This window comes from Phaenicophaeus curvirostris, chromosome 1, assembly GCF_032191515.1.
Source record: "Phaenicophaeus curvirostris isolate KB17595 chromosome 1, BPBGC_Pcur_1.0, whole genome shotgun sequence".
Lineage (NCBI taxonomy): Eukaryota > Metazoa > Chordata > Aves > Cuculiformes > Cuculidae > Phaenicophaeus > Phaenicophaeus curvirostris.
In genome coordinates, this window is record NC_091392.1 from 95,294,810 (window position 1) to 95,305,950 (window position 11,141).

At 37.6% G+C, this 11,141-nt stretch overlaps 1 protein-coding gene across 5 annotated transcripts in view; it reads left to right on the forward strand.

The window, feature by feature from the left end:
- Nucleotides 1-10,088, forward strand: part of PHLDB2 (pleckstrin homology like domain family B member 2) — a 68,279-nt gene extending 58,191 nt beyond the window's left edge. For all 5 annotated transcript variants that reach the window (XM_069868993.1, XM_069869002.1, XM_069869012.1 and 2 more), the window contains 5 exons: nt 2,710-2,800; nt 3,227-3,373; nt 5,568-5,787; nt 7,372-7,457; nt 8,199-10,088. In XM_069868993.1, coding sequence (XP_069725094.1) covers nt 2,710-2,800; nt 3,227-3,373; nt 5,568-5,787; nt 7,372-7,457; nt 8,199-8,339 — 685 coding nt within the window. In that variant the 3' untranslated portion in view covers nt 8,340-10,088. The remainder of the gene's footprint in view (nt 1-2,709; nt 2,801-3,226; nt 3,374-5,567; nt 5,788-7,371; nt 7,458-8,198) is intronic.
- Nucleotides 10,089-11,141: the final 1,053 nt, after the last annotated feature.

The following is an 11,141-nucleotide window of genomic DNA, read 5'->3' on the forward strand; positions in this document are numbered from 1 at the left end:
GAAAGGCTTTAGAGCCCTTGTCTGCTTTTCTCATCTTCACAGGCTGTCAGCTCAGACACTGCTCCTCAGATTAAAAAAACCCATCTGTGTTAAAAGTCCAGCTGAGTCTCAAAATTGTGTGCAATATTCTTCTGACAGTCTGGTTTTCATGATAGCACTTTTGTTTCTCCTCACAGTCCTGCCCTAGCAGTTTCACAAGCATAAGACAGGGCTGATAATTAAGTACAATATTGTCATAGGTTTAAGAATCCCTTGTGAACACAAGGGCAGCTTTTTTGGCTAGCATGTTGTGTTTCATTCAGCATCTGTTTCCTGTAATAGGGTATCAGCCCACTGATTTCCTCTGGCAGTCTGCAATGTTAAGAGCTTCATAAAATACCATTGGCACTGATTCTGCTGGCTGGCTTTATTTTGTTTTGTTTGGCTTTTTTTTTTAAGTAAAAACATTAAGACTCAGGTTTCTAGGATTTCTGTTTTAAGTAGATACACAGTCAGCAAATTTCTGATAGCTGAAGACAAACTGAGAACTAACTCCTATTTATGCACTAAACTAACATGGCAGTGGTCTGAAATCTGTCCCTTTGTGACTTGCTGCTCTGGCCATTTTCGAGGAAGATGGTTTGTGTCTGAGCTAACTTGAGGCCATCTCATGGATTCTCCAGCCCAGGACTGGGGATCCCCAACACCTGTTGAATTTCACTGGTGTCCTTTGCCCGTCTGGGCCTTCTGCAGCTTCTAGCCAGTGCCTGAAGAAAATCAAACAAACACACACACCCAAACCAATAAAAAAATTAGAAAAGAACCCATTACAACAGACATTTAATTCTCACAAGGCAAAGATTGGTGAGGGAAGAAAAGAGCATGGATTGATTTGTTGATAGTCTCGAAAGATAGGCAGTTAATTTTCTTTGACAAAACTTCTCTTCAGCAAAACAAATTTGTGTTAGGTTAGATGGTGTTTGAGAATCTTTTCTAGCCATATATCAGACTTCAAAGGAAAACAATTTATCTGCTTTGTTCTGACACATTTAAAATATATAAGGTATATATTGCCTTGTGTAAGGTTAGAGATTTAGGTTTTTTGCTGAAAATACATAAAATCTGTCCTCAGACTACCGAAGAAACAGAATCACTGTAGTCATTCAGCAGCTCACCAAACAGTATTTGATTCAATATTCATTAGCAACTTATTTTTTCATGGTTGAAATTTTGAGATTTTGGATAGTATGATCTCCTGCTACACGTTAATTTCTGTCAGCAGGATAAGCAAATCAAGGATGAAAGCATTTAACAGCGCTGAAGTACTGACAGTTTTTTTATGGGAAAAGCTAATGCAATTGACTGTCTACCAAGTTGGTCAAATGACTTAATTTATAACCCCATTGTTTTTACTGAAGTTATTTGACCCAGATTCTCTTGGCCCATCACCTAAACATAGCATGACCAAACTAGGCTGAGGCATCCGAGTAAGTGGCCCCCTTTTTTCTCAGAGATAATAACCTCTTGGAGCTCACTAGATTTCAGATGTACTATATGTCTTCTACAAGCTCGGGCTAAATGAGATATGAGGTTTTTTGTATTGTGTCCTCTCATGAAACAGATCCCCAGTTTCAGACAGAGAAATGTCTTCTGAAGACTGTCACGCTTTGACAAAAATCCCAGTCTTACAGACGTAACCATCAGACGTGTGCTCAGAAAATGTGGGGTGATGTTCTTACTTCATTTTGCTCAGGACACATATTTGGACTACTTCCATTCTACCTGTGTCCCTTCACAGTTGGTCTGCATGCTATTAAGTAGCATGAAGAAACCTGCAACCTGACACCCACTTCCGCTTGAGTGGTCAGATACCATTTTCAATACGATCCCAGATCAAGTTTCTCTCTGCCCTCGACATTTGAATCCATTTTATTTCCTCATGTTGTACTTCACTCTAATGGCGTTATTAATGGTAATGTAGCAATATTTAGCATCAGCTGTTTTTTCTTGAACAGTATAAGATGAATCATAAAACACAGGGCATTCCACAGAAATGCCACAGTTGAAATGGCTGTTAAATTGAGATGAAACAAATAAATTGTATTGGAGAAAAGAAACAAAAGAAAAAAGGACAGGCAAGGGCCGTAACTGTGTTGTGCTGGACCAGATCTTGCACTCTTTGCAATTACCCTTATTTCTTTGGCTCGATGGTTAGTTTTACCTAGTAGACCTTTCCTGACACTACTATGCTGAATGGCCTTTATGCATACCTCTTAATCTTCCTTATTTTTATCGAGCATGTTTCGATGATGAGCTCAGTAACACGCAAAACAGAGACAGGCCACAGCCAGAAAGACAGGTATATTCAGATGGCTACTGGTGCCATCTCTGAGGGTGGGTAGTATGTTCTGTTAGGATGTGGTAACCACTTCCATCCATATTTCGTTGTCTGGGAGAAGACGACAGATCAATGGGGACTGAAAAGATGCATTTTTAGGCACTCGATCCTGCATTTTTCACAACTGTGCATGGGGAACAAATATATTGAGAGCATACCATGTGCTTTATACGTAATGTTTTTTTAGTGCCTGCTGCACTGAACTGGATCAGAACAGTATCAACTCCATACTTAAAACTGTAGTGCTGGACTCTAAAAAATTCTTTAAATACCAAGTATTCTTTTAAATAACTCTCAATATTTTTATTCTTTTTTTTTTTTTTTTTGTGCAGTGCTAGCACTTCAAATGTTGCAAGAATAGAAGAGATGGAGAGACTTCTCAAACAAGCACATGCTGAAAAAACTAGGCTGCTTGAGACCAGGGTAAGCATAATTTTATAAGTAAAACTAAGCACAGGCATGTTGGTTAGATATTATCCTTCTAAACACAACATTGGGCCTTAAATAGTTTACCCTTAATAGACACTTCAGAAACTACCTCCTCTCTCTTAGTTTCATCTGGTTTCACCTTCATACTCCATCTCTGAACCCCTGCGCAACAGCTGCTATCTCAAATGGATCAGTTGATGGCAAAATCCGATCAGAAGCTACGCCTGCTAGGAGAGCTGCTTAAGAACCTTCATTTGTAGAGTGGCAATATTTGCAATTCTGATTTCAGTTCTCAGTCCACTTTGGATATATATTTCTGCCTACTTAAGAGGTGAAAAGGGATATAGTCCTAGCTAGCAATTACTTTATCAGCTATAGTTTCACTCATAATTAAAGTTCTGCATGTGCTGTGGTATTTAGGAACGGGAGATGGAAGCTAAAAAACGAGCTCTGGAAGAAGAAAAACGCCGCAGAGAGCAACTAGAGAAAAGACTGGAAGAAGAAACTAGCCAGAGGCAAAAATTAATTGAAAAAGAAGTCAAAATACGTGAGAAACAAAGAGCACAGGTGAGATACATTGACATGCAATGTTTTTTAAGTGCAAGACTTCACCTGGGTATACAGAAGGGACCAAGTGTTTTCTTCCAGAAAACAGAACTGCTTTCAGTTGAATAGGTGGATTTAGCATTTCTGAGATGTAACTGTGCCACTAAAATTATGTATATTTGGGCTTTTGGAGCCTTAAGTAGATATCTGTGTGTTCATTTAAAGCGGAATAGATATCTGTGACAGTAGATATCTGTGTGTTCATTAAAGAGGAATAGTATTCTTCCTAAAGTTACTGGGGCTAGAACATGGGATACATTATTTAATTAAACCACTGTTAACTCCTGAATTTCTTGCTTCTTGTTAGAATTTAGAGGTATCTTGGGCTTTCTTTAGGCTCACAGGTCTTACCTATTTGTTTATTCCACCACAACTAATAAGATCTATGTTATACAGCAAATAGACTAGGCAGTCATTTTACTGTTAGTATAGTATAGAAAGACAGCGTCTCCATGTTAGTATGTCTCTGAGCGCAGAAGTTTCCACGTCATATTTGAATGTCTTTCTGCTTTTACCTATGCTACCTTTACTAAATCTTTGTTTCATAAATTACTATTCTGTTTTTTTTATGAACAGCCTTACATAACTTGGCTTTCTAATTGATAACACTAAACTGGAACAAAAGGACAACCCCAGAACTTTATGGTGTTTCTGGTTATATTTATATATTGCAGGGGGGGGTGTTATATAAAATACAATTACCTAATGTTAATTTTTACGTGTAATTTACTTAACACCTTTTTTTTTCTGTAAAATTTTAATGATAACTCAAGTACAGTATAAGCAATGATGCCATGCTTATACCTCTATCCCAAATTGAAGCATGCATGTGTTGTAATAGAATTCCCTATAACTTACTGTTAATTGGGAGACTTGGCAGGGAGGCTGAAGACTGAATTGGCAGGAATACAAAATATATCCATCAGAAATAACTATTTTTTTCTTGTTAACCTATTTCTTCCCCTTGAGACTCTTTTTTTCATCATATCCTCACACTCAGGAACATAAGCTAGGGGAAGGAACTCCACCTTTGCACTTGCCAAAGCTGGTGCCAGCTTCTATCATACAGGACTGCATAATTTTAGGAGGGTGCTAAGAGTTCTTTCAGGCAACACAGCTCCAATTGCACTCAGGTTCTTGAGAATGCAATGAGGGAAAGTGCATTTGATTTGTGACTCACGGTGGGATTTAACAGTCTAACTTTAGGCATGGAACAGGGGCAGATTAGATTCTCCAGGTCATTAACTTCTCTGGAGTCAGGAGATAATCACCCTGTAATGCAGCCTCTGTCTGCCTTGAATGCAGCTGGATCCTTGGGAAAGTTGTCTTCTGTATTTTAGATGAGGGTGGAAGTTGTGATAGACCCTTCAGGCACAAACCCCAAGTATATTCCCTCAGTGGGCAGGGGTCCTAAATCACTACATCCTCCTGCTTGTTCTCCCAACTGATATTATCTGGGCTTGCTGCAGAGTCTTGAACTGCAGTCAAGAACGAGGCACCATTTCCTCTGCTGCTCTGGTGTCTTTTGCAGAGGGGTGTACTTCAGCCTTCTATATCTTATTGCCAACTGTGAACCAGATACCACATTTAATTTGTTTAAAAAAATAATTTGATTTTGTTCACAGCAGTCTCTGTGAAACTAGTGATTATAGTTCACTCTCATTATTATTTTTTCCTGTAACAGTACATTGTTCTTATTTGTATTGCACTTTGCATGAAAATATTTGCAGCAATAAAATATTACCAAGTAAGATGTGTAGTGAGCATCTAGCCTGGAGAAACAAAAGGTTTGCTTGACATCATGTAAATGAAGTTCTTGCACTTTGTCTAAAGCAGCAACACACCTTTACATTTAATTAATAATTACATTCTAAATCAGCTTTTCTGTGCTGCGGTCCCTGTTTTACCAGCTTATCAACTGATGATTTCAAGAAACTCTTATGCTCTAGTCTGGCTTTTATAAAGTTATCCAACTCTCTGTGAAGTCACAAGTTTTAAGGATTTTTCTTTTAAAGAGAATTAGGGAGCAAAAGCTCATTGTTTTTCTTATGCTCATTCTTAGAATCTACAGGTAGTTTGCAGTAATGTCCTTGCAGCAGAAAAAGAAGTTAAAACTTCTGTTAAAGATAACATGGTTTCCTTTTCTTTACTGTAGGCCCGTCCCTTGACTCGTTATTTGCCCGTTAGAAAGGAAGACTTTGACCTACGAAGTCACATTGAAACAGCAGGTCACAATATAGAGACCTGTTACCACGTCTCCCTCACAGAGAAGACCTGCCGAGGCTTTCTGATTAAAATGGGAGGAAAAATTAAAACATGGAAAAAACGGTGGTTTGTTTTTGACAGAAACAAGAGAACTTTTAGTTATTATGCAGGTAGGTCACAAGATCACTACTACATCTGTGCATCTGTCCCACTACTTTCCTATCAACCTTAGATGAGTTATGAAGATGTAGGGAGTCCTGAGTAAAACTTCTGTTTCCACATTGTCACGTGTTATACACTCAGAGCTCGTGCAATCTCTTCCCTATAGTGTTCAATCCTCATTCTGGGTAAAACAGAAATGTGTGTAACAGACTAAGGGAGAGATGTGGATAGGCAAGAGGAAAAAATGGAAGATCATCGGGTTCCTAGTACACAGAATATTGACTCCAAATAAATTATTTTGAAATATTATATACTTCTCCCAATGACAGAATGATTTCTTGTACCCTTCAAACAAGATTATAATTTATTATGCTTGCCATGAAAATTAAATGGACTGCTTCTGCAGTCTTATTGCTTTATGTGCTGAAAAGTCTTTCAGGAAATTAAATTTCGAGAAGTAGAATTTTGAGTTTAAGGAATTTCAAATTAACAGCATGCAATACTGTAAAGAGGTTTCTGTACATTTTTTTGTAGTAGTAGTAGTTATGTTACTAGTTCAGAGGTTCAGTTTTGAGTGCAGTATAGTTGCCATAATGAAATTCTGATTCCTAAAGGGAAGTTTTAATAATGTCTCAGTGACTCCAGCCAACAAATATAGTTTCATGAGAATTCTGTACCAGCTGCACAAAAATGAATCTGTATGTATGAGTGAAGATAAGTCTAGATCTTCAAATATATAGTAGACTTCCAAAATAAATATCAATGCTGTAAATTCAAAGTAATTAAACTCTAAGTGAATATACTGTTGTTTTAGTTCTGCAAGTGTAGTGAACAAGGGACTTACCCTGAAGTCTGACAATTTATAGCAGTGACTGAAGCATCTGCACTTTCTGACCTGAAGCACACAGGGAACTCTAAAAAGACTGTTGTGATGGGAGCTCATGGGTACATAAAATGCTTTTGTAACCAAGACCTCAAGTGGGGCTTGAAAGGAAAAAGATCATAGAAAAGCTTATAGAAGCTTGCCTACAATCTGCTAACCTCACATTTGAGTAATAAATAGGAGCTTGAGGGAGATTATTATAAATGGGAAGAAGCATTTTTTTAATAAGTACAAGCACACGTGATCTTCTAATATAAAGCTTTTGCTATCAAATTGTATTTCAAGTTTGCTTATCGTAACAGTTTTCTGTAGGTCTCAGCCTGCAAGCTATGTGAAGTCTGACTCGCTTTCATGGAATTGGAAGATTGGATATGTTTCAGACATTTGTCCTCCTGTTGGCTAATACCAGGCATAATGTTTAGATGCTTCAGTGAAGGGAGTGACATGCAAATAGAGGAGGAAATTGCAAAAGCTTTATTTCCTTGGAAACCAGGTGGAAAAGAAAACATGTTAAAGTGTTAAATGCAGCTGTCAACAAAACCAACCAATTAGTAAGAAAGGTTAAAGATTTCTGTGGGATTTCACAAGCAGAAGTGTTAATCCAGTTAATTATGAGCTGAACATATGTGGAAATGCAAATTAAGGTTTTGTTTCTTGAAGTACTGTTTCTTTTTAGTTCTCATAAGTCATTCTCTCTTTTCCATTTTAGATAAACATGAAACTAAATTAAAAGGTGTAATATATTTTCAAGCTATTGAAGAAGTCTATTATGATCATCTAAAGAATGCATATAAGGTAAACTTTGTTTTTGTTTCAACTGAGTTATCCCGTGGCAGTACCCGAAGTGTGGTTGCTGCTGTAAAGTCAAAGAGAAAGCTGACATTATTGGGAAAAAGTGGAAACAAAGGGAAAAAACCAAACCCAAACCCAGAATGGAGGAAAAGGAAGATCACCACATTGGTGATTAGCACTAGTGGTTTTTTTATACTGATGACAGCAGAGATAGAAGTGTCTACCTGCCAAATGGAATTGGATGTGAGGATTTCTTTAATCTGATGGTGAGATCACTGAAGTCAGTGACTGGCAAATCAAGGGAGGCTGTATGCGTCTGTCACAAGGAGGGAGTTAATTGTTGCAGGCAGCTCATGGTACACCCTGCCTCTCATCTGTGATTTTAGTGACTTGTAAACAAGCTGAATATATCCTTGGCATGTGGATTTGTGAAAGCCAAGGAGGTTTAACCACTGGACTATGGGGGGAAATTAATTTGGGCACAAAACAACAGTTTGGAGCCCTGTACTACTTTGTCATAGTCTGGTAGAAATATATTGTACGAAGTGTTTATGGTGGACACAAACTATTTAAAGACATCTCTGCTTCCAGTACTGCAATGTAGGATGCAGTGGTATAGCATTTTGCATTTTATCTTTCTTCTTAACCCAACTGTAAATCTCCCTGTAAGTAAATTTCACTTCTGGTACCGATAAATGGCTTTTATTTCATTCTTTTCCTATCCTTCTTTCTGCTTTATTTTAGAGCCCCAACCCGCTGCTCACTTTCAGTGTTAAGACACATGACCGGATATACTATATGGTTGCTCCTTCACCAGAAGCCATGAGGATATGGATGGATGTTATTGTTACGGGCGCAGAAGGCTACACCCACTTCATGTTGTAATAAAAGGGGCAATAGGGCATACTGCAATAACCTAACAGATGAAGTTAGCCATATGTAGTGAAATCTGAAAAGCCAGTGAATACTCTGAAAAATCCTCCTTATGATGTGCAGCCAAAACCTTGTAATGTGACGGTTTATAAATGCATTGAAAAGGGGGGCTTGTTACTTGTTTTAGTTGATCTTTATAGGAATGAAAGAGCTAAAGGTGTTGAGAGAACTGTGGTGATCCAAAATGGATAATCAGGCAATTTAAATTACGGCATCTTGGTTCAGTGATAATTTTCTACACGTTCTCTTATACGGAGAATGTCTTCATAAACTCATACTAAACAACTTACAAAATGTATGTGTTCTCATCAGTATGCAAAAACTCTAGTAATGGAAGAAAAAGGTGTAATAAGCATATATTTTAATATGCAGCATTCAACCTTTATAGATGATTAGGTGACTTTTTAAAACTTTTAGTCATGTATTTTGTAAAAATGCAAACGAAAAAGCAACCCTAAGGTACAAGCAGTTCTTGCCTTAGTAGTTAAGTGTTACTACAGAGCCAAAGAGTTATACAACTCCCTTATCATTCAAATTGTTCGTTGCACCTAACTTTCCGTAAGGGGACAGTGCCAAAACTCTTAATAACTTTTAATAGAATGCAGTTGTTACAATATTCAGTGTGTTGCCGCCAACTGTATATTTAACATGTGCATCTATGGAAGTAAATGGAAAAAAAAAGAGAAGGATAGCTTTATGAAGATGCATTTTTCCACAAGGATATGAAATTGAAACACATGTATTGACTTCCTCATGTGGAGGGCGTTTTTTCATCTTCTCTGTTGAATAGAATAAGCTGATTCTAGTCCCTATAGCAATGTTCCTTTATGTAGTGAGATCCCCTTACTCTGTGCCAAGTGAATGCTCTACTGAAACCTCTCAAACACTGGTCTTCTTCGAGCCAGCGTCAAAATTTCTACACAAGTTCTTTGGAGCCAACTTCTTGGCCCTCGGGATTTTGGTTTTTGTTCTTTAAAGTGCATATATCCACAGAATAATGCTGTCAATTAGAATAAAGAGAGAGGGGCACATTCTAAAAGTTTATACTAGGCAGTGTGTGAATTAAAAAACTGAAAATTTTAAGTAGCAGAGATTGAGATTCATAAAACAACAAAATTGCTTCCAAGTCCTTGAGTAGTATTGCAGAAACATAAATTATTTAATTGAAATGAACTTCAGGAAAGTCTCTTATAATATGACTTCAAAGAGGTTCTACTTCAGTAATCAAACTTCATGTGCTATGTGGTTTGTGTAATAGAAGAAAGCACATTAACCTTTTTTTTTCTTGATGAAAAGTTAATGGCTTTGGATGGGACAACTAGAAAACTGAAAGCAGAATACAAGTATGCCAGCAGAATATTTTTATTATCCTTTTTTAAACCCTGTATCTGTAATGAAAGGGTTGAATACTTTGTGGTATGCATAGGTGATGAGGTTGCTCCAGCATGACAAACATCAGTTTTGACTCTGATCCTGAAAGAAGGGGACTATTATGGCAAGACAACTGTTATCATCTGTGCAGATCACAGCTTGTAATCTAGTGATTTAAAACACTATCAGAAATAATTTGCTTTGGTTTATATAATTATTATTTTTCCCTGATGTATCTTGATTTTATGTATGGTTATACAGGTTTTCTAATAATTTTTGTATCCTGCATGATGCAACGAAGGCATTTCAATAAACATTTTTAAAAATACAGTTGTTTTCAATATTCACTTGCTTCTTCGAGACATGTTATCTTTTAAATAGTAGTATACAGTTGTGCAAGCAACTTTGTATTTCTTAGTAATGCTTAATTATTAGCCTAGCCTTGTTTCTCTGTGTCTAACCATGTGTTTCCCCATAAAAAAGCTATTGGAAATAATTTTCAGATGGCAGTGTAATTAGGAACGTAGTCTGTTTCCTGCATGCACATAATATAATACCTTTCTCATTTTCTCATTTTTATGACCCTGTTTAAAAAATTTATCACCAGCCTTGGCATAGACAATTTTTTTGTTTAACTACAAAACAGAAATTGCTTAAGGGTTTCCCAGTTTTCGCAATATTTGACTTAGACATGAATCAGTTGCAGTAAGTATTAGCTCGTTGTAGAAGCCCATGCAGCTTTACAACTTTTGCACACGGTTTGCTATCAGTATCACAAAGTGTGGTGGGTTTTGCAGTAGTGGACATCAAGACAATGTAAGCAAAGCATGGCGGTAGGGTCTGCCAGTCCTCCAAGCTTATCCTCACGGGAATCAATTACCTGCTTACCCTGAAGGACCTCAGGCAATTGAAAACCACATAGGCTGTGTCTTAATTAGCCTCTGAGCCCATTGATCTGACCAAGACTGTGCTGGTGCTTGCCTGGGGAAACACCTTTGCAGGTGCTGGCCTCTCTTAGTGCTGTTTTTGTCAAAAGACTCACAGAAGGGACTGCAGAGAACATCCACTTCCAGCTCCCTTTCCAAAGTTACGTGCGGTGTATTATGAATACGTAATATGTACGTGCTGTAATATGATATCCACATGCATTATGAGATACTGACTCAGTAACAACTGGATGGTCGTTATGAAGCAGGTATTTTATGTACTGTGCTGGGTGTGTGGGTGATGGCTCCTCCAGGCACACGCACCAAGCGAGAAGTCTTCTCTGTTACAGGCCTATGTGTATTCATTCCACCTCCTGAAAATGTTTTACATCTTCATTTTTCTTCCGAGACACCCTTAACATATCTCCATGCCTCATTTGCATGTTGAGTGGCCGCC